The sequence below is a fragment of the Notolepis coatsorum genome (assembly GCF_963971535.1).
Source record: "Notolepis coatsorum genome assembly, chromosome: 1".
NCBI lineage: Eukaryota > Metazoa > Chordata > Actinopteri > Aulopiformes > Paralepididae > Notolepis > Notolepis coatsorum.
In genome coordinates, this window is record NC_140165.1 from 17,049,574 (window position 1) to 17,074,704 (window position 25,131).

Here is a 25,131-nt window from a genome sequence, read left to right on the forward strand (position 1 = left end):
ACGGCCACCTGGGCCTGGGGGGGGGGGGGGGGGGGGGGTAGAGCAGTCGTCTAGTAATCCGGAGGTTCCCGGTCCTCGCTCTTCCAGGGCACGGTGTCGAAGTGTCCTTGAGCAAGAAACGTAACCCCTAATTGCTGCCGATGAGTGAATGAGTCAATGTGAGGAACAAATTGTTGGATAAAAGCGCTAAATGAACAATTTAGTCCATCCAAGTCTCTGTATTTTCCACCCGTTTTCAACATATATCCGTGTGAATGGTGTTCAGCAAGTTGCCATGTGTCGGAGCGGTGTGTACAGTGTGGTTCCTTAACGATGAGGTTGCGGCAGAGCGCTGTGTACGGTGTGGTTCCTTACCGATGAGGTTGATGCAGAGCGCCGTGTACGGTGTGGTTCCTTACTGATGAGGTTGATGCAGAGCGCTGTGTACGGTGTGGTTCCTTACCGATGAGGTTGATGCAGAGCGCAGTGTACAGTGTGGTTCCTTACCGATGAGGTTGATGCAGAGCGCTGTGTACAGTGTGGTTCCTTAGCGATGAGGTTGATGCAGAGCGCTGTGTACGGTGTGGTTCCTTACCGATGAGGTTGATGCAGAGCGCTGTGTACAGTGTGGTTCCTTAGCGATGAGGTTGATGCAGAGCGCAGTGTACAGTGTGGTTCCTTACCGATGAGATTGCGGCAGAGCTCGGCGGCGATGTCGCACACTTTCTTGCGGATGTTGGGCGCTGTCTCCTGCTGGATGCTGGCCAGGAGCTCAGTCTTGATGGCCGTCTGCATCTCCACAGTCAGGCCGGGGTAGACGTCCTCGAAGGAGGAGGACAGGAGCCGCCGCAGCAGCACCGCCGCCATCTGTTTGACCTGGTGGTGGAGGAGGGAGGAGCAGGGGATCACCGGTAGAAATTAGATAGAAAACATTGCTACAGTATTTAAGACCTGTTCACCGACGACATCATCATCATGACCAATATGCGCGTGCAGACCCCGGAGCAGAGAAGAACGTAATCTTGGTCAGAACAACGGGGCAGACTACAATATATTTGCATTAGTTAGCCATGCTAGTAGCGATCTAAACAATCAATCCATACCAAAGCTAGATAAGTAAAAGGTGAAAGACTTACTCACAGCCATGCCGATTTTGGCAAAATTACATCCAGCAGTTTGTTTGAAAACATTTTGTCAGGGGACATAGAGCCCTGTCATACTTTTAGTGCAGCAGGTTGGTATTGCTGATTGGCTCAAACGCGGTATGTTTGTAAACAGCGAACAGGTCTATACATACACAAGACCAGTGTTCATTTCGTCAGCTATTTTTATTTTAGTTTAGTTTTAGTCTTAAGTGGTCTGCACACGGCGGGCGACAGACGTCGCCTGGCGATGCGATCGCCTGTTGCTCAACGACAATCGCTTGTCCCCCCACACCAGAGGCGACCGTCGCTCTGTCTAGCTGGGGGTGTGGTTACTTGTTTCCCCCCGGGAGATATAGGAGGACGGACCGCCGGGACCGGACGTCATGTTGTTGTGAAGTGAGCATATTAGCAGCTCTTCACTAGCACTAGCAGGTAGCTGTGTTGCGCGTTACGAGGGAATATTAACCTGTAAAACCCATATTGAGCTGGAATTAAACCACCATATACAAATACAAGTTCAACCTCTCCTCATTCTTCCTGACATTACTGCATGACTGATCGCTACGATACGTTCATTATCACCGATTGGACAAGTATTATTATGCAGCTGAGAGAGAATGTTTTTTCACTGAAGACGCTGTTCTGTTCTCAACCATCATTTCTTTGGACAATAAACCTTATAAACCACATCAGCTGCAGCCTGGACATTAAACTCAGTCAACATCCACAACTTATTTTGTTACCCGAGTACAAAAACATCTAGTAGGTGCATCGTGGCGCATTGTCAGTTAGTTAATGACAAGCGGCCACTAAACCTTAAGTTCTCCAACTAACGTTATTTATTTTTATTGTTCCTGTTAATAATAATTAACATAAGTAGCATGGTAATAATATGTAGGTTATTGATCAATGAATGTATTGATACATTAATGGTGTACAAATGATACACCAGTAGAAGTCATGTTATTTCCTCATTGTCCTTTCAGTGTCGCCTCAAAAAATAGGATCAAGGCGATTTTTAGCCAGGCGACAGAAATAGCTGCGCGACCGTCGCTTCAAAATCTCCTGCCATGTGGGTTCTCCCATTCATAACAATGGAGGCAATACAATTCTGTCGGTCGCCTCGCTAAAAAAATCGGTCGCCTGGCTAAAATCGCTCGCCGTGTGAGGGGACCCCTTTAGTCTTGCTCTTTTTCGTTCATATTTAGTCACTTTCATCTATGTTTCATTTAGTCAAGTTTTAGTCAACTACAGGTCTGTGGAGTGGAAAAGGGAAGAAAATCGTTATGTTGATGATCAGATATCAATTCTCCTGTGATTTTATTTTACTATAGTGAAAGTATAGGCGGACTATTCCTCATTGGTGGCAGCGGTGGGATTGTTTCCTGCATTAGTGTCCAGCGTGAGAAGTAAAGGAAATGCGAGAATGAAGAGATTATTTGACAGCTAGCTAGTTGCTAATGCCAACAGTAACGTAGCAGTTATTTTCAAACTAGTCTCCTCCTCGTCTTTCACTTTCAACAATACATTCTGCCAAGTCCAAGCCCACTGCATACAATACCACGAGACCCTGGTGCCCCGCCATTGTTACATTAAACCCATGCCGTGTGCAGTAAGTTACTGCTATCTAGAATGCTGGCTAAGAACTCAATAACAAGCGAGGAAATGAATCAACGTGCCTGCGCTTCACAGGAAACTGAAATGCAGCTCTAATAACGAATTATTCGTGTTTGGCACAACATAGTTCCAAGTAATTCTGAGAAGGTTGGTTCTGGCGAAGAGGTGCAACAAACACTGGTATTTGTTCATTTTTAAAAAGGCCCTTATTGGTAAGCTACCTCCTTATACTACATTATTAGAATTTTGGAACCTATGGAACCCGTTCTAATGACAGGCTGGTCAAGAGTTTGCTTGAAACAGGGTAAATCTGCATTTTGCTATGATGCCCCGAGCTCATGGAATGAACTCCAACAGTCCTCCCTCAGAGTTTAAAACAAAGTTGTACATGTTTTAATTGATATGTTATCCTTGCTTTTTGACTCGCCTTGTGGTTGGTCTTCTGATTTTATATGTTATTTTTTGCTTATTTTCTGTATATACACTCGACGTGACTAAATGGGAAACTGCAGTTGCCTTTAGAGTTTAAATCAAAAACTCAACATGAGCCAAACTAAAGACATCTGCAAGACTGGAGGCGGTGCTAGAAATAATAACAGAACATCAACATCTTCACACATCCACTGGAAAAAAAGGGACAGATTAAGAACCGCTCTCCGATCATTCAAACGAAACAATTCTGTATTCGATTTTCATGCTTCAATGCAATGTCATGGGGGAGAGTACCACAATAACTACACAGCATCGATAATCACCGGGATTCACCACAAAGCGCTTGTGCCGACTCAGTACGTACCACGTTCATTTTGAAAACATTTACTTTCAGGTCGCCTTGGTCCGGCCTTGAATTATACACACACACACACACATCTGCTTGCAGCTTAAACCTTTGTCGCGTGGCAGCGAAAGGGTTAACCTTCTGTATTGTCGCAGTGAAAGGGTTAACCCTTTGATAGTGTGTTAGTTAAAGGGTTATGGAAATGTATTTAGAAGTCAAATGTCTGCCGTGTGGAATGCCAGAATAAAAAAGGTGTGGGGGATTACATCTTAAATCACTACAAACACCTTTATTGCTTTGACTAAACTCACAGCATCTCTGAAAGCGCAGTGTCACACTGCCAGGGCCGGCGGCTGCTGCTCCCGTTTCAACGCTCTAAAAATATCAGTCATGAGGTAGTAAGAGAGTGCAGGCTGGAGCCAGAGAGCCAGAGCTAGGCAGCCCATGGCCAGACAGCCAGAGCTAGGCAGCCCATGGCCAGACAGCCAGAGCTAGGCAGCCCATGGACAGACAGCCAGAGCTAGGCAGCCCATGGACAGACAGCCAGAGCTAGGCAGCCCATGGCCAGACAGCCAGAGCTAGGCAGCCCATGGCCAGAGCCAGACAGCCAGTGGCCAGAGCCAGACAGCCCATGGACAGACAGCCAGAGCTAGGCAGCCCATGGCCAGACAGCCTGTGGTCAAAGCCAGGCAGCCCGGGAGCCAGACAGCCCATGGCAGAGACACCCAGTAAACGTGGACTGCCAAATGCATGACTACACACACAACGTTGACATCTGCAAGAGGATTTTTGGGTGTAGCGGCGAGTGCCAAACGGCAAGAAACAAAACAGGTCGTCTATGTACAATATTTAGTACATAAGATCAGAAACACTAGAAAATCTCAACACATACTATTAATTTCCTTTCAATCTGGGCTGAACAGGATATCTACATGCAGATAATGTAAATGTAATACATTTTAATGCCACCGTTTAATTTAATCTCATTCACAATGACAACTTGTCAAAAATAAGTTTATTAAATTAGAAAATGTATTTGTCCTTAATGAAATTAATCACTACAATTGTCTTACAGCCAGAGTCTGAAATTAAACTTCTGGCTCACCTGCCAAGGACCCCTCTGTAGGCCTACTTCTCACAATTGTGTATTGTTGGGCTACCTCACCTGTAGCCCCTTTCGTGACTGCGATGCACGCCAACACGGTTTGGCCGAGTGAATCCACAGTCCCTTGCTCCCCCATAGGAAACCACCCTATTTTAACTCTGAAGAACTGGTCCGACGCGAAACGGTCATTATACAAGTATCTCAGATAACTTTCAAAGGTACTCAGTTGCACAAGGGTTTTGGACAGAGAACGGCAATGGGTTGAAAGCTCGGCGTTGCTAATAAACGTTTATTTTTTATTTTTTATACATGTGTAAAAATCACAGAGACGGCAGTGCGGCTCTGCAGATATACCCTACTCCTCATTGCAGGGTTCGGGGGACAGCAGCCATACGATCTTCGCTGTTTACACGTTTATAAACATTTTAAATGTTTATTAGCAACACCGAGCTTTCAAACCATTGCCGTTCGTTCTCTGTCCAAGACCCTCGTGTAACTGTGAGTGCCTTTGAAATTTCTCGGCGATACTTGTATAACGAACGTATCGTGTCGGACCAGTTCTTCAGAGTTAGAATAGGGTGGTTTCCTAAGGGGGAGCAAGGGACTGGATTCACTCTGCCAAACCGTGTTGGCGTGCATCAGTCACGAAAGGGGCTAGGCTACCTGTAAGACAGACTAGTGTGGCTTCTGTGGTTGGGCTGGCCATGTTGAAGCTATATCAAGGTACACTGTAAATGTTGAAGGTTATTTAGACCCCAGCTGTGTTATTATGGTGGTTCTCCGTTTCATAGTTTATACATGACTTAAATAAAAAGGTAAATGCCACCCTGTCCCATGTAGCCTACAGGAGTTGCATCACAATGAATCTAGTCAACTTCCTTGTGTAGATCGAACCAATTGTTACAGCTCATCATTTGCCCAAATATTGTTGGAGTTGGACAATTTGCCCGGCAATGTTTCTACAAATTATTTAGCCGACATCATTCCTTGCATTTATATTCTGAATAGGTGTAATATATTCTAAATATGTGTGAGGGACCGCGCGTTGTGAATCACTGGTTCAAGTAACGGCTGCAATGACACTTGTTAACTATGATGAATGAGATTTGCTCTGAAATACTGGAAATGAAAAGGAGGCACACGAGAAGGGTAGAAATTAAACCCAGAGAAACAAGAGTTCTAGCTTCTAGCTGGCTAGCCTCGTCACCCGGGGACATGGTTTGAGAACACAAAGTACAAAGACTGTAATGTGAGAACAAGACATTCAAATTAAACTGTTGATTTCGTTAAGGATCAATTTTACAGACATTTGGAGCTTGGTGTTAATTTTGGACCCTGCATTCAGCAAATATATATTTAAGACCTTCCCAAACAGAATTCACCACCATTTTATACATTTTAAGGCCTTTTATTAGTAAATGTAAAGACATTTTATGACTTTTTAAAAACCTGCAGCCATCCGAACCATCCATGGGAAGCTGAATTAACCCATGGGTGTCACGATTAACTGCACCAAGTAAATAGATTATTTCGGCAATGATCAACCAATCGTTTTTAATTTTTCCTTTTTCTCCCATATCCCCAATTTATTAATTATGCCAATTCCCCCTGGTCATTGCGCTATCACACTAATATAACAATCACCAGCTTTACAAACCAATAAGAGTTGGATGTGCACATCGACAGGGATGCACTACGACGCATGGTTTTTCCCTTTACAAAAACCCAATTCCCCCTGCCGGTAAGAGGAACAGAGTGAGTGCTTGTGATGCAGTGTACATACCTCCTCTGTGGCCGATGCATCTCTGATGGCCTGGAGCAAGAATGTGATCTTGGTCTGACCAGGGATCGTGTCATAGGTCTCCTGCAAATTAAATTAGACAAATTAAATTAGACAGACATCAGAGAAGCACAATTTCTGAAATCAAGATAACAAATATTAACTGTGTGTGTGGGGGGGGGGGGGGGCATATGGGAATTGTGGAGAAAACAGATCATTGGGATGAGGGATAAAAAGGTACAACAGTGACTAGAGTTGTTATGTACCTTGCCTATGACCCACACATACTTTAGGTTCAGCTGGTTCTTAAAAGCAATGCTAGGAATGCGAGGGCAGGATGTTCGGGTGACGTAGAGGGATTGCTCCGGTCTCGGTGGTGGGGGCCGGTGACGGAACCCCAGGGGCACGTGTGCTACCGTTATCTGGGGCCCCAAACTAGCCGGATGACCTCATACAGAGTTGGTAGCTTCAACTGGCTCAATGCTGCAATTGCGCAAGGCAGTTCTTCTGAGCCACCGAGTCATTGGAATCTTTGAGATCTCGAGTCCCTACATTCTACATCTACTTGGGACTCAATTACCACAGACAGTCACAACACGCCGCTTCAGTTACAGGACACTGCAGTTCACGACTTGCCTAAAACCATGTCGCAATATCTGGACAGCGAGTCTGGTTAACCAATCAAACAGAGGCTCTATGAATAGTAAGGTTAGATTCAACTTTGCCCATGCAAGAAGTAGTGGATAAAGTCCCAAATTGAACATGAACGTCTGAATTACTTCCGAATACTGTGCCACCACCAGCCAGTGTACGTCCTGCATAGCTGGACCCATTGCGGGTAGGGGTAGCCCTGTGTAGGTCTGTGTGTGTCCAAAGGATGGATTCCAATGAGCTTAGCCATCGTGGCAGACACTCATTGTGTTTCATAAAAGAAACTGCTGACCGCTGGTGTGTGTGTGTGTGGGGGGGGGGGGGGGGGGGGGGGGTGGTAGGGGTGATAAGATTCAGCAACCGCATCCAAAGTAGGGGAGCCGATGAGGAAGCGATCACAACAATGCTGTGTAGCGGATAAGAGGCTAATCACAGGGAGGAAAAAGTGAATGGGCAAGCAGCTAGACTCTCGCCATACAAATCCCCCGGGAGAGAGTAATCCAATGAGTAGCATCCGAGGGGGATGATGACCATAGTTGAGGCTATGTGATTGAAAACTTTATTAACAGATTACAGAATGGGTACAATACAGTACAGCTCAATACACACAATTGTTCAGGGGATGCAGACCAGAGAAAGACGTTTGTCTTGTTTACATCAGGGTCCCCCATTTTCAATTCATCAGGACATATATGACATACAGATAGACAGTACTGCTACATCTATACATTTATGACATTAGTGACGTGTGTTAAACCGGCCTGATTACCTGGCTTGATAAGTCATATTCACAAACAGCGACAAGACAATAATAGCTTGATTAGCAACCGAACGACCCATTTCTAATCTAAAGAAACTAACTTTGATGCTATGGCAGTCACGTTGGCTCAGAAATTATTTGAGTTAGCAAAGCTGAGTGTCCAGTGTCCACTATTAAGGATAGTTAGTTATCGTTACATTTCAGTCCAAAAAAAGTTAGTATTTTTAAGGCTATGTCCTTCATCCAACAACAGCTAACGTTATATCGACCACACATGATCCACCCCCCCCCCCCCCCCCCCCCCATGGCTACTTTGGCCAGCATTAGCTTGCTGGGTAGCTCAACGTTAGTGTAGCCACCTCCAAGATGGGATAGCTAGCTAACGTCAACTAGCGTTACTTCTTCCTCTGCTAGACAGTTAGCTGACGTTAGTTATCTCGACCGGGGAGCATAGAACCCGGGGAACATAGAACCCGGGGGGACATAGAACCCGGGGCACATAGACATGCTCCCCTAACGTCAACGTCAACTAGCGCTACTACTTCCTCTGCTAGCCAGTTAGCTGACGTTAGCTATAACCAGTCAGCTGTCTCTAGGTTAGGTAAGAAGAAGGCAACAAAGTTAACGGGACATTATTTCACTTCAGAGCAACACTCTGGTCTGGGACGTGCAGCAACTATAGCTGGTGGTGCTGCCGTGACCAGCGCGGCCTCTCAAGATGGGGGGGCGACGAGCTAATAACTACGCAACACGGTTGAAGAAGCTCGTTAGCTCGCGGTTAGCTCGCGGTTTAGAGTTAGGCGTCTAGTACAGGGTCTGAGCACGGCTTCGGTCCCCACGTGGGCTGCTCGGGCTGGACGTGTGCTGCGCGCGCGGCTAGGCGAGGAGCTCGCGAGCAGCTCGGCTAACAGGCGGCAACCTGGCTGGCTGGCCTCGCGCTTAGTTGTTGTCAGTCCCGAAAATAGCGGCGTGTTATTATCTCACCTCCGACTGTTTCCTGACGGTGTTGTCAGGGCTCATCAGGTTGCTCAGCAAGAGGTAGAATTGCTGCTGTTCCGCCATTGCAGTGAGAGCCAGGAGAAAAAGAAGAACCTAAAAGAGCTGTGTGAGATGAGCCCGACACGGAGACACAGTTGCGTAGCGCCGACCCCTCGCTCCGGACACACAATGCCGCTATGAGCTGATTGGCTCGTATTATCAACTCCCGCTCGTCGGTTGGTTGGTTCGGAGTTCCGCGGAACACATTTTCGATTGGCCCACGGTGTTGCCCGCACCTTATTGGGTAGGATTTATACCGGAAACGTGAACGCGCCGTTCCTATTCGATCGCGGTGAATATAGTTAAAGCGCGGGAAATTGACACACGTTGACGTTGAGAAAAATAGCAACAATGAAGATGTGATTCTGCGTGACACCCCTTTACATACTTCACTATGAATTGAAAATGGGGGACCCTGATGTAAACAAGACAAACGTCTTTCTCTGGTCTGCTCTGCATCCCCTTAACAATTGTGTATATTGAGCCGTACTGTATTGTACCCATTCATTCATTCATTCATTCATTCATTCATTCACATCTATTTAGCAAAAACCGCCTTCGATAAAGTCAGGATATGTCAGTGTCAGGAACACATGTGTCGTAACATAAATAAACATAGACTAATAGAGAATAACGTAACAATAATCTATTGTTTGTTCGTTACTGTATTAAGGCATACGAGCACCTACAGTACAGTACAACTCCTTCGTGCATCATCTTAATAATAGATCATTATTAAAAATAATAATAATTTAATAATAGCGGATAATAGCGCAATATAAATGCTGTCCATTTACCATTAGTTCAAGCTCTGTTTCTGTCTGATAGGTGAGCAGTGAGCCAGCATTACCTTTATTATTTCATATCAGGTAGCAGTAATCATCATTTTCTTGGAGCTGATGGTGGTGGTGAATTTACCTCTCAGTGTGCACTCAACCTTGGCATTGCTAGATGAACAATGCCACTTACCCCAGAGATGTATCCTTCCTGCTAACTTGTTTTACACAATTTGTAAGTCACTTTGGATGAAAGTGTCAGCTAAATTACTAAATGTAATGTAAATGTTATGTAAAAGTAAATTTAACAAGGAAGTTATCAAACCTGTTCCTCCATTTCTTCCATCTCGAGACAATTAAGTTGGGTTCACTGTGTACGTTGAACATGGGGAATATGATGAATTGAAAATGGGGGACCCTGATGTAAACAAGACGAAAGCAATTGTATGTATTGAGCAATCAATCAATCAATCAAGGACGGGAGAGTAGACGCAGAAGTCATTTTCAGAGTTTTCTGGATAGCTTGTTAGGAGTAGCTGGTTAGAGGTGTTGGTCTTACTTTCATGAAGCTCTTTCGCTTGTCGTCAGTTGTAATGTCCATCTCATGGGTTCCATAGCATGGATGTCAGGACATGATTTGAATCTTGATACAATACTTTAAATTAAAGTATAACTATTCTTGTACATTAACGCTAGTGACATGCTGCTGCTTCTCTCTTCTCCACTTTTGTCCATAAGAAAAAAAAGAACTGTGAGATATTTACTCACATATAAATTGTCAAATAATCCAGTCGGGCCTTCACCCAAATCTACTATCTGAACAGGTATTGGTCAGCTAGGTAGGACTGGATTACAACTGAGCTCAATATTATTAGAACACAGACTCTCGTCTCCTAACAAGAATGTATGGATTTGACATTCCCTGTGTGCACACATATACCAATAGTTTTAACACAGTAGATAACAGTTGATTGTACACACTTGTTTAAGTCATTTACAATAGATAGACTTATAGACGGATAGATAGACAGATAGATATGGTAGATTTATAGATAGATATTTTTTATAGCAAAAAAACCTGCTAGATCCTGACAGAACACAGCATTACTTATTTTACTTTTCAGATGTGCCAGTGGCCACCAGGCTCCACAGCCGTGAGGCACGGACTGCTATCAATTGCTGGAGAGCTAACGGCTGGTGAACTTGAGAACTGTTTTGAGTCGGACTGTCTGACCCTTAATAATAAACACGGCACGGACTCTGGTGCAGTGTGTTACTACGGTTTGGACCATCATCACTATTACTACTGTCTGATTGAATCCTTCCACCCACTACTGTTCACTACTACTATGAGGGCCGACGTTCCACTCTACTGGTTAAAGTTGCTTACTCGTGAGTAGTACGTTCGTTGATAAAGGAAAATAATGTCCACAGCCGCTCCAGTGTAAAACAAAGATATCCAAATGGTTTATTTCTCTTCCACAGCGAAGTCTTTCTTTACAGAAGTGGTCCTAAAGCTACTTTCCTAAATATTCACATCACTACTACAATGTAAGAAAACTGTATTTTCCCAGTCTCCAAAATCACCGCCGACTCGACACATGAAAATGCCTCCACACTGGAAAGCCGTAAATCAACTTGCCGGCTCTTTCCACAGCAAAATGGTATAGGCTTGGCACCTTGGTTGAAAAATGCAGGCTTCAGTCTATGTTGTTTAGTCTATCTGTTCAGTCCTGTTCAGTCCTGTTTCAAGCTACACGCTCCATGTTCTTCTTCTTCTTCTTCTTTTGAATTTCCGGCAGTGTAGACGCATCGTGGCTTATTACTGCCCTCTGCAGTTCTTTTGATGAGCTCTTCTTCTTCTTCTTTCTTCTTTTGAATTTCCCGCAGTCTACTGGAATCCGTCATCCCCTACATTGTCCAATGGAGTGCACCTAATGCTGCTACTTCCTGACTGAGCCCCCCTCTGCGAGACACTCCTTGCCCCCTGCGATCTTATTCTGGACTGCTTGGTCCCTCACAACCCCCTTATCCAATTCCCTAACCACCTCCTCCCATTTCAGACCTTCCATTCCCAAATGTTGAACCGCTATCCTAACAATCATCTTTACCCTATCTGTTCTACCCTTAATCTCTGCCGTAACATTAACTACCCCTGCCACGAAGGCCACAATACCAAATTTCTCCTCCCATACCCTCTCTCTATCCTCCTGCTCTACCCTCTCTGCCAAATGCCCTTCTCCAACCCCCTGCACCCTTTCTTGACTTCCCTGTCCTACCCTCCTAGCCGCCTCTGCATACGATAACTTACCCTCCCTTCTCACTCTCTGAACCACGACCTCCCTCTTCATCACCTCACACCCCCTAAATGCTACACTATGCTCCCCACCACAACTACAACACTTCAGCTTCACTCCCTCTCCACACTTCCCATAGTCATGTTCCCCGCCACACCTAGCACACCTCTGTCCCTTCCTACACGTAATAGCTATATGGCCAAACTCCTGGCACCTATAACACCTAAGAGGACTCTGAACAAATTACCTAACCCTAAACATCCTATGCCCTACAAACACCTCACTGGGAACAACCCCACCCTCAAACTTAATCACTACCGTCTCCGTCACTATCCTATCTGCTCCCCTCTTCATCCTTTCTGCACTCTTAACTATGCCATTATGCACGTCCCCCCTTAACTCTTCCACCAGCTGCTCTACGCTAACCTCGACCAGTACCCCAGCTATCACCCCCTTACATCCCCCCTCCCTCTTCTCCCCTACTCTCACTACCTTACTTATACCCACCCCACCAATGCTCCTCATCTTCCTAGCCCTCTCCACCTGCTCCTCACTAACACACCCTACGGCCAGATTCCCATCCCCCAAAACTCTCGCGTACTTTACCTCACCTAATTGCTCGTCAATGAGTTTGGGCAACTCAAGCATACCTAATTTCCTCACTCCCCTCTCCCCCTCAAGCCTAACCACTATATGAATCACTTCTGCAACATCATTTCCTCCACCCTCGCCTTCTGACCCACTTGAGCTATCTTCCCTCACTTTCTTCCTCTTACTCCCCTTCCCCTCACTTACCTCACTCTTCTTCTCCACCTTCGTCCACCCTTCTTCCCCACTCTCCTCCCCCCTACACTCTATATCGTCACCACCCGACCCCTTACCCTTGCCCTGGCTATTCTCACCCCCATCGCTGTCGTTCCTCTCCTCCTCTTTCTTCCTCTTACTCCCCTTTCCCTCACTTTCCCTACTCTTCTTCCCCACCTTTTCCCACCCTTCTTTCTCACTCTCCTCCCCACTATACTCCATTCTGTCACCACCCGACTCCTTCCCTTTGCCCTGGCTATTCTCACCCCTATCGCTGTCGTTCCTCCCCTCCCTGAGCGCTCGCGCCTCCTTTTTGATGTCACTCCCCTTCATGTCACCGTCGCCGATCAATCCCTTCACTGACTCTGACTCTTTCTCCACTGAAGACTTCTTCTTCTTAGGCCGATGCACCTTAGCTGCCTCCACATACGACGTCTCGAGAGAATTGTTCAAGAGCAATCCACAATCCCGCCAATCCCCCCAATTCATAGTTGAATATCCACCATCTCGGCGGCGACGCTATTGTGGACTATAATAGAGACACAAATGTTCTAGAATGTTCGGTTATGACATCATACAGTGACATCACGAATGTTCCAGAACGTTCGGTCATGACATCATACTGTGACATCACAAATGTTCTAGAACGTTCTGGCATGACATCATACTGTGACATCACAAATGTTCTAGAATGTTCTATTATGACAAATAACACGGTTCAATGACTTTATCTAAATCTAATCAATATTCCTAATGCCGTTTCAATGTAAGGTTATACAAATAAACATAAACATTCATATAATACAATAACCTAAATATATGGCTTTGGCTCCTACAACTACTATTATCATTACTACTTGCACTTACTGGTAAATGGTAAATGGCTGCATTTATCCAAAGTGCTTTACAATTTGTTCCTCACATTTTACCCATTCACTCACATATTCACACCGACGGCGGAGGCAACCATGAAAGGTGCCAACCTGCTCATCATGAGCAATAAAGGGTTAATACAGTAACCTTGTAAGCCTCCGTGTGATGGTGTGGTACTCAAAAAAATTTGAATGGCCTATGTTTTTAAGGTTCGCTTCACATTGTCAATGTGTGCAATGAATAAAGACTTCTTCAAAGTCCAGTTTAATCTTAATCTTAATCTTCTTCTTCAAAGTCCAGTTTTAATCTAATCTTAATCTCCACTTAATCATGCAGAAGGGTACAACAATTGAAGTTGTGTTTGGTCAAGTCAAGTGTTCCTTTATTAAGCCCGGGCCATTGCTGTTATGCTTCTTAAAGGAACACGCCAAAATGTTTGGAAATTAGCTTACCATCTTCTCCAGAGAGAGACAAGAAGAGAGATACCAGTTTCCTCCCTGTGTGTTCAGTAGAAAGCAATCTGGCTGCACGTTAGCCTAGCTTAGCACAATGAATGGAAGCGGACATGACCGGTTAGCCTAGGCATTGTCCAACTAACACGTCTCCCGAAGGCTAACCGGTCATGTCCGCTTCCATTCATTGTGCTAAGCTAGGCTAACATGCAGCTAGATAGCTTTCTACTGAACGCACAGAGAGGAAACTGGTATATCTTCTTGTCTCTCTCTGGAGAAGACGGTAAGCTAATTTCCAAAAATGTTGGCGTGTTCCTTTAACACATCCACCGCCGGAAACGCTTTAAAACGTTATTGCCCTGGGGAGCTCCAGTAGCTCACCGCGTACCTCGAGCGCTATTTCGGCGCCGGGGACAACCGTGCTCGTCACGGATCTGGGGTTAGCGAGTTCGATTCCCGGACTGCAGCCGTATCTTTCTCAGAGTGTCTTCCCCCCATCTGTACCCATTCAAACCTGTTTCTGTCGGTCATTCTTGACCAGAGAAAATGCGATAAACGCAAAAAAGAGCCAGCGGAATGGCCAAAGTTTAAAAAAAATAAAAACGTTATTGCCCGCCATGCTTTGACCGCCAGACCACGCTGTACAGCAATATTGAGATCAATATTTCATTTTTTCGCCATGGCATTCATAATTCATATATACACCTCCGGCGCTGAAGCTGGACCCTACGGCTCAATACAACGACGGCTCAATAGCGCCGCCTGGTGGATGGTCGGGCGAGTTACACTCGAACAACAGGAAGTGGGAGGTGTGCGTCGATTACATTCATCCGGCCGTCAGATATTGTCGCAAGGCTCCCGACAGACACTATGTACATATCGATCGCTTTATAAACTTAATAATCGATATGATTTCTGCGTTTATTTCGACATACAAACCGGAAATGGACCTAGGCGATCGACGTCCTATACCTGGGATCTTTCCCCGCCAGTCTCATTGACGCACGGTAAGAGGACGCTGACGCTATTTTCAGCCCAATTGTTCATTAATTTCACTGCAAACCGATCTGATCAATATATCACCCATACTACATAAAGCATTTACTGACGATCACGGAATTATAAACAACCCCCCCCCCTTTCATCCGCGCATGATGACGCATAACGTATAGGATCATATACAGTTGAATTTTTTAATATAGCGTGTATCGGGAATAAACGGCAATTGATTATATATGCGTTTATGCCTATAACTCACATTCTATGAATTACTGCAGAAAACGATAAAAACATACTTAAATTCTAGAAGGTATTTTTGTATGAATCTATGAATGAAAAAGTATAACGTTCCTACATCCTGAACAATAGATAATCGATGTTGAATGGGCCATAGTAATGTCAATATAGCAATACAATTTAAAAAGTTATAGCCCTGCAAAGAAGGTGAACATCTCCATAGGCTTAGAGTGGTGGCAGTGAGGCTACATTGATGGATATAACCGTGGCAGGGAATGTGTTAACTTTTTATTTTATCTGCTGGTTCAGTGGCCTATCTATTTTTGACTTTGACTTTGACTTGTTAGGGCAGCAGTGGCGGAGCGCAATAGCAGAACACAGGAGAGAGAGAATGGAATGTTTTAGGTTGGTTTTAATGTAGGCACCAGGCAGACAGGTATGATAGTACAGGAATGTGCAAATGGACAGGTGCACTCCTTGTGCAGCACAGGAGCGTCCAGGTGGGTGGTGTCTCGGGAGACGGCGTAGCTCGGGAGTGGTGGTCCTAGGCACAGGGAGAACAAATATTAGGACAAGGCAGGCAACAAGGATAGAGTAGCAAGGCTAGAGTGCGTCGTCGTACCTAGGTTGTTAGGTTAACACTGCGACGAGGGAGAGCAGGATCCGTGGGCTGATGTAGGGGTTGTTTGATGAGGGAATCCCTCACAGCTGCACTGATTGATGTCCCTCTGGCAGCGTGGGAATGCTGGGGTCGGATGTTGCCCATATAAGGGTGTGGAAGGAGGAGGGGTGAGGAAGGCTCTCGCCGTGATTATGACATTACTGGATTGTGTATTGCATGGAATGTTGTTGTTGCCGTGCTGTCATTGAGATGTTTTGTTTTGTTTTTGTTGTTTGTTGTTTTTGTTACTCGTGAAGCTACAAATATGAATTGCCCCACTCAATCAATAAAGTCAATAAAGTCAAAGATCAATAAAGTTGTCTGAATCTGAATATCCAAAGTGCTTAAGACAACTTATGCCTCACATTCACCCATTCACTCACACATTCACACACCAACAGCAGAGGCAATCATGCAAGGTGCCAACCTGTTAATCGGGAGCAGTTAGGGGTTAAGTGTCAAGGAAACTTCAACATGCTGCCGGGAGGAGCTGGAATCTAACAGGGAACCATCTGATTACCAGATGGCCGCTGTCAAGTTTGTTCTTATTTTCCCCACTTGAAGGGCTCAGGCAACGTGATCAAGGATGGATATAACTCTGTGACTTCTTTGACCTTTGTTTGTCATTATTTGGTTGACAAATGGTTGTCTCAATAGCAGTCACAATAGCAGGTTATAAACCTGAAAGGGTATGAAAGGAAAGTTTCAACATAAATACATAGGCTATAATAATACCATAAATTATAGTTAACATTAATACATTTAGCCTATATTATCAGTTCATTCAAATAAACAATTACCAAATGCATTTTCATTAAGAACATTCATTCAGCATTTACCAATACATTTGACATTTTGTATTATTCTTATTATATATATATATATATATACACCATATAACCTATATTATATATATATATATTTATCTATTTATTTATATATTTATCCATTTATTTATTATTTATTTATATATATATATACCACATATAACCTTTAATATATATATATATATATATATATATACAACATACCATATATAACCTATATTATATATATAGTATTTACTTATTTATTTATTACACCAATCAACATTGTTCTTTAAACTTAACCATGTCATGAATGTCATGCATCAAAATGTTCAAACAATATATTCAAAAACTGTTGTAATGCCAGACATTACAGGCCTACAGAAACACCATTTCCCAGGGTGCACTGGGGCCGCATGTCAAACATAGCATGCTGAGCAGAGCTAACATGCTACAAACATTTCATGTTGAGCAGAGCTAACATGCTAACACAAGCAAAGCACATGAACAGAGCTAACATGCTACAAACATTTCATGTTGAGCAGAGCTAACATGCTAACACAAGCAAAGCACATGAACAGAGCAAGCAGAGCATATATCATAAAGCAAGCAGGGCACATGCACATCTAAGCAAGCAGGGCACATGCACATCTAAGCAAGCAGGGCACATGCACATCTAAGCAAGCAGGGAAGGTAAAAGTGAACATACCATTGGGTCATCACGTTCCTGGTTTGATTGCAGCTTAACTCATTTAGCACAATGAGCTGACTCAATGACTGACTGAATCATGGACTGAATGAGCAAGTCCTCTGGGCTGCCCCCATATATGCCAGATGGTAAACCAGTCAAGCCCTCCCATGCTGCCCACATAGATGCCTGATGTAAATTATTCTCTTTTTAACCTTACATTTCATTTCATTTCTGGTTTACCTTGAAAATAGTTGCAAGGAGTACATTTGATCATTTAGGGGACATTTAAATTGTACCATTTGTTTTGGATAAATAATATATGTAATTTTGAGTCAATAAAATACATTTGGCTCTCTTTTCTCCTAAAGAGTTCAACAGCCGCATAGGAAAGGCGTAGTTCCAGGTCAAACTGCACATTGATGACATCATGATACAACCCTCTGTTCAGCCGGATCAGATGGACAAGCTTCAGAAGCAAGGAATTATTGAAAAGATCAGCGAACCGACACCATGGGTTTCTCCTATGGTTGTTACAACAAAGCCAAAGAACGCTGAAACGGTTTGCATCTGCATGAACATGCGCCTTCCAAATCAGGCAATACAACGCAAACGGACCTGAATGCTCTGCTAACATCAGCATGAATTGCATCCAGAATCAAGGTACATCACCACTTTCTTGACCCACACTGGCCTCTGGAGGTTTACCAGACTCAATTGCAGCATCAGTTCCATGCCTAAGTGTTCCGAAACATAATTCAAGAAATGCTAGAAGGTGTCCCCAGGCCCAGTGTGAGGAACATCGGTGATGACATCCTGGTGTACGGTGTGGTGGAACCAGATAGGTCCATCATGCGCACGGTCAAATCTTCATGGGAGGGGGGTTTGATTAGTATTTGAATAGTTCCCAGTTATTTTGTGAGTTTTGCCTATCCCTGCATCTGACTACATGTCAAGGCACCCAATCCAAGGAGAGACACCAGAGAAGGCTTCTCGCATGGCAGAGTAATAATGTAAATTGTATTGTTGACCACACATTACCCAAGGCAATGGCACTACCCAAACAGTCTGAGTGCTTTTGGGCAGCCTGGGCAGGGTGTCATCATACTCACACCCTCAGCCTCGCTACCCCATGAGAATCAACAGATAGTGAATTATACACAGTTGAGAAGAATAAAAAAAGGGAAAAGAGTCAAAAGACTGAAATAGAATGTCTCTGAATGTGGAAAAAACATTGCACTTACCTGCTGAAGTCATGGTCTATACCGGAGCTCCGGAGCTTACCACAGGTGGAGACAAGGAAGTAATAGGAATGCATTGCACCTGTCACTAGCATTCATTTATAAGAATAGTTATACATTAAAGTATCATATGCATGCTTTAAATGGAACCCATAAGATGGACATTACACAACCATAAACACGTTTATAAAGTACAGTTTACAGTAACTGACAGGAGTTTATGATCGCTTGTCCCGTTTTGCTGTCACAGAGAAAATAAACTCCACATAAATAAAAACAAATGTAAACCATTTAAACTACATTAGCAGTTTTTGCTGTGTGGCAGATAACCAGACCACAAGCTACTTCTGCATTTTATATTCTGCACTGGGGTCAACATCGATGGGTACATACTACATTCACATTTAGTCTTTTAGCTGATGCTTTTATCCAAGGCGACTTACAAATTGTGTCAACAGGAGGAATACACCTTTGGGTAAGTGGTATTGTTCATCTAGCAGTGCTGAACTTGAGTGCTTCACTCTGAGTGCATAGTAGTATAGGCATATTCGCATAGTAGATAGTAGTATAGGCATATTCGCATAGTAGATAGTAGTATAGGCATATTCGCATAGTAGATAGTAGTATAGGCATATTCGCATAGTAGATAGTAGTATAGGCATATTAGCATAGTAGATAGTAGTATAGGCATAGTAAATGGCTGCTTTTTTTTATATAGAGCTTTTATGCAAAGCGCTTTACAATTTGTTACTCACATTTTACCCATTCACTCACACATTCACACACCGACAGCGGAGGCAACCATGCAAGGTGCCAACCTGCTCATCGGTAGCAATTAGGGGTGAAGTGTCTTGCTCAAGGACACCGACACGCTGCCCGGGAGGAGCGGGAATCGAACCGAGAACCTCCGGATTGCCAGACGACTGTTCTACCTCTCGAGCCACTGTCGCCCGTAGCATAGTAGATAGTAGTATAGGCATATTAGCATAGTAGATAGTAATATAGGCATAGTAGCATAGTACATAAATAGTAAGAAGGTTTGTTGATATTGATTGAAAAGGTGTGTTTTTAGTCGATGGCAGAATATTTGACAGGTTTCAGCTGTCCTGACTGGTGAGAACACCTGAACACCACCATGGAGCGGGGACAGAGAATAGTTTCGTTTCAACCAGGAGCCCGAATAGAAGTGGGTCTCAGGTAGCCAGAAGTTGCAGAGCATAGGGATGTTTTTATTCTTTTTATTATTATTCTTTTTTTTTTCTATTTATTTTTGGGCTTTCTGTATTTTTCACCCATCCCAATTATTCGTTATGCCAATTCCCTTTCTGGTCGTTGCGCACATTTCCCCACTGTCGGCCTGGGGAGGGTGTAGAACCACCACATGCCTCCTCCGATACATGTGGAGTCGCCAGCCGCTTCTTTTCACCCGACAGCGAGGAGTTTCACTGGGGGAACGTAACGTGTGCGGAGGTTCACGGCACGCTATTTCCCCCAGATCCCCTCCCTGCTGAACAGGTGCCCCGACCGACCATTAGGAGTCGCAGTTTACAACGACCAGCACACCCCCCCCCCCCCCCCACCGGCTTCCCACTCACTAACACTGCCAATTGTGTTAGTAAGGACGACTGACCAAGCCGGAGGTACCGCTGACAGCTGGATTCGATCCCAGAGTCTCTGCGGTTGTAGGCGAGTGCTTAGTCCACTGCGCTACACAGCCGCCCAGAGCATAGGGATCTTGAGGGGGTGTAGTTAGAGACCATTGACTGGAGGTACTGTAGGAGGGAGCCGTTCCCTTTGTTGCACAGAATGCCAGGTCAAGAACCTTGCAGCAGGCGGGAACAGCTAGAAGTGCATTGCAATAGTCAAGGCGAGACATCTTTTGTCAGGAAGGTGCTGATCCTTTACACGTTGCTCAGGAAGAATCAGCAGGTTCTGGTTGTTGAGGCGATGTCAGCAGAGAAGTCCAGCCGGCTATCAAGGACCACACCCAGGTTCTTGACGGTCGCGGACGGGGGAAAGTTCGATCAGTGGGGAGGATCGAACTTCGCAAGTGAAGTAGCTCTGTTTTGCTCAGGTTCAGTTTGAGGTTCATTGTCATCCAGGCGGAAATGTCGGACCGGCAGCCAGAGATCCTTTCTTGGGTATTTGAAGGAGGAAAGGAGAGGAAGAGTTAAAAGAACATGCCAACATCTTGGGAAAGCTATCTGGCTGCATGTTAGCCTAGCACAATGAATGGAAGCGGACATGACCGGTTAGCCTTCGGGAGAGGTGTTAGTTGGATAATGTCTAGGCTAAGCTCCACAAATCATGTTAAACCCAGATTCGGCTCAAATAAGGGACTAAACACGTTTCGCAATTATGCCACATCAATGTGGAACGCCCTACCCAAAGCTGTAAAGGAATGTGGATCACTACCCACTTTCAAAACCTCTCTCAAGGGACACCTACGGGAGACTGCAATTCAACACTGGCCCCTGTAAATATCCTAACCCAACCCCCTCCAATGTACAGTCATTTACCTAGTATGGTTTTGTCAATAGTCCAATGTACAATTTTGTTTGTTTGTACAGTGTCTCCCCCCCCCCTCAATGTACAGTTTTGCTTGTTTATACAGTGTGCCCCCCCCCCCCCAACCACCTCCAATGTAAATTACCCAGTATGGTTGTCAATATCCCAACGTACCCAACCCCCCCCACCCAACCTCCTCCAATGTACAGTTTCTACGTCAAATGTATATACTCCCTTTTCTTGACTCCTTCTGTATCACAAACAGTACTGTATTTGCAAATCTAGTATGTCATAAATGTATAGATGTAGCAGTACTGACTATCTGTATGTCATGTATGTCATATATGTCCTGATGAATTGAAAATGGGGGACCCTGATGTAAACAAGACGAAAGTCTTTCTCTGGTCTGCATCCCCTTAACAATTGCGTGTATTGAGCTGTACTGTATTGTACCCATTCTGCAATCTGTTAATAAAGTTTTCAATCAATCAATCAATAAGCGGTCATGTCCGCTTCCATTCATTGTGCTAAGCTAGGCTAACATGCAGCCAGATAGCTTTCTACTGAACGCACAGAGAGGAAACTGGTATCTATCTTCTTGCCTATCTCTGGAGAAGACGGTGAGCTAATTTCCCAAAATGTTGGCGTGTTCCTTTAAGTGTCATCAATTTAACAGTGGTATAAAGTCTACATAAGCTATGGGCTATATACACAGGTATACAGTGAGTTTTGATTCAGAAGTCTGACTGGGGAAGAAACTATTCGTGGTCCTGTTGGTTCTGCCTGGGAGGCTGCGGTAGCGTGCACAGAAGGCATGAGATGTGAGTAGAAGAGAAGAGAAGGGGTCCAAGGACCTAGCCCTGGGGGACACCCATCTGTAGGGAGTGGGGGTCCGATAGGGTGCCTCTCTGTGATACTTGATAGGAGCGGCCATTGAGATAGGATGACAGCATACAAGTGCAGAACCTACAACTATTGCAATGTTCGATGACCCTTATTAGAGTCTCTATTATCATTCATGCATTCATTCATTCATTCATTCATTCATTCATTCATTCATTCATTCATTCATTCATTCATTCATTCATTCATTCATTCATTCATTCATTCATTCATGGTTTTAGGAACATTTTATAAAGGGGATGGGTGAAGATCTGGAAAAAATAACCAGCGCATTACCAGTGTGCTTGATAAATTGGCTTTGTTCTCTGCTGGCTTTGTTCTCTGCTAGCCTTTTCTGTCACAAGGATTCAGTGTCCCCCGATGACATCACAGGAGGATATATTCAAACTCATTAATTCTCAATAACTGTCAAACTAAATTAATGTGTGTAACATACAGTTTAGAACCTTGGGATATGTGTGAGATTATCTTCATAGTAGATAGCATAGTAGATAGTAGTATAGGCATATTAGCATAGTAGATAGTAGTATAGGCATAGTAGCATAGTACATAATAGTAAAAGACAGTAAGATTTTCTTTTCAGATATTGATTGAAAATATTGATTGTTTTTAGTCGATGGAAGAATATTTATTATTAATTATTACATACTAGAATAAGTAATCGATTATAAGAAATAAGTAATATTTTATAAGAAATAAATTCAAGTTTAATATTAGGTTTTGTTGTGGTAATTAATTATTTGTTTTGTTTTGGTAAGAATAAAAAGAAAGAAAGAATTATATTTCTATTTAGTTTTCTCACCGTCTGTTCAAAAGTTAATGTTGCATGGTGTTTGTGACATGAAAGCTATAGAACCAAACAGCTAGTCTTGGGTCCCTTATTGTAACATCAGATGTAATGTTTGACAGAGTTTACTGTGATCATTTGTTTTTATTGGGTAATAATACAGTAAGAACGGGATAACAGCACATGCCTTGTTGGTTCTGTGTATTTAACAGAGTAAGAAACAGAGAAAACTGTAAACCTCATAATCCAGCCTACCCTCTGTTGTTACTCTGTCTGTACAGAGTAGGTATTCTGTATTTACAGAGTAAGAACAGGAGAACAGTGTAAACTTCATAATCCTGCCCACTCCCTGGTGTTAATCTAATTGCCCCTCACTGATGCTGGAAGGGCAGGCTATAGTGCATGGGAAACAATAGCTGTCAGTAAACCTACAATTTACTCAGCGTGATAACTAATTGAAAAACAATGATAAACAATAGTATTACTCAATATGACTCACCACTGGTCCTGGCTGTTCTCTCTTGTTCAATAGAAATAATAATAACAATAATAATGGGGACATTAACGTGTGTTGTCGGGCCTTACAAATACATTTGATTTGATTTGATTAATAAAGAAAAATAAAACACAAAAAAAAGAATAACGTGACTCTTTCTCAATATGACTCACCACTGGTCCTGGCTACACTGCTGGCTTAGTTGTAACTTTTCAAAACGTAAATAGTCTTCTTTTCTTTTTCTTCTTCCCACCCCAAAGGGTTATTTCCCCCCAAAATACACCATGCTTTGCACTGAGTCACCTTGTTTGTAGAGCTATAACTATATTCTATATTATAGCTATGGATACAATACTATGGCCCATTTGACATCACCTATTTATCGTTCAATATGTGAAAAAGAATAAATCTTTTCATCCATACGTTCCCGTGTTATACCGTGGTGAATATAAGTATGGTTTTAGAGCGGTCTAGGGTAATTCATGAAATGTTGAGTTGAATGAATGAACTCAACTTTATTTAACAGATTGCAGAATGGGTACAATACAGTACGGCTCAATACACACAATTGTTAAGAGGATGCAGACCAGAGAAAGACGTTTGTCTTGTTTACATCAGGGTCCCCCATTTTCATTTCATATTGACATTTAAGACATACTCAACATACATGACATTTATGGCATAGGGTCCGGGACATATAGGTATTTAGTACTGATACATTTGTGACATATACGGTATTCAAATATACAGTACTGTTACTCATAGATCCTGACAGAGTATATACATATGATGGGGAGGGGACTGTACATTAGGAGGGGGTGGGTGGGTGGGTGGGTGGGTGGGAGAGAAATATACATATACGGCGGGGAGAGAATATATACATGCGGTGGGGAGGAGACTGTCTATTAGGAGGGGGTGGGGGTGGGGGGTTTGGACATTTATGGTGGCCAGTTTCGAATTGCAGCCTCCCGTAGGTGCTCTTTAAGAGCGGTTTTGAATGTGGGTAGGGATTCACATTCCTTTACAGCTTTGGGTAGGGCGTTCCACATTGATGTGGCATAATTGCGAAACGTGTTTAGTCCCTTGTTTGAGCCGAATCTGGGTTTAACATGATTTGTTGAGTTTCCTCTGGTGTTGTGGTCGTGGTATTCACTGACCTTTGGGAAGTATTTTGACATGTACATGGGTACCTTAGTCGTATAGTGTATCTTGTAGACCAGGCCCATTGCAAGTTGCTGTACTCTGTCGTCTACTCTAAGCCATCCTAGGTTGTCAAAGTGTGCAGGGGTGAGGTGGGTTCTAGGGGTAAGGTCAAGTTACAAGTAGTAGTCTGACTAGTTTGTAATCTTGTTTTTAGCGCCTTTGAGGTGCTTTGTACCATGAGGTGCAAGCATAGTCGTAGTACCCTTGAATGAGTGCTCCTGCCAGAGTCTTCAGGGTATTCTTGTTTACCAGAGAGGAGATCCGGTACAAGAATCGTTGGTTGACTTTTTTTATTACATTGGATGCCATTTTGTCACAGGAAAGATTTGCCTCTAGGATGGAACCCAGGTAGGTAATTTCATCTTTCCTTGTGACAATATTGTCACCCACTGTAACTGAGAAGCCGTCGGTCTTGCTGAGTTTGTTATTTGAACCGAAGAGAATGGACTCTGTTTTGACCATGTGTAATGATAGTTTGTTATCAGCGAGCCATATGCAGATTTTGCCTAGTTCCAAGCTGAGGGTTTTTTCAACCTGCAACTTGTTC

General features: G+C 43.7%; 1 protein-coding gene across 1 annotated transcript in view; it reads right to left on the bottom strand.

Annotated features, from left to right (window-relative positions):
• Nucleotides 1-8,971, bottom strand: part of kpnb3 (karyopherin (importin) beta 3) — a 53,901-nt gene extending 44,930 nt beyond the window's left edge. The window contains exons 1-3 of the mRNA XM_084324413.1: nt 8,800-8,971; nt 6,408-6,488; nt 663-855 (exon numbers count right to left, since the gene is read on the bottom strand). Coding sequence (XP_084180539.1) covers nt 663-855; nt 6,408-6,488; nt 8,800-8,877 — 352 coding nt within the window. The 5' untranslated portion in view covers nt 8,878-8,971. The remainder of the gene's footprint in view (nt 1-662; nt 856-6,407; nt 6,489-8,799) is intronic.
• Nucleotides 8,972-25,131: the final 16,160 nt, after the last annotated feature.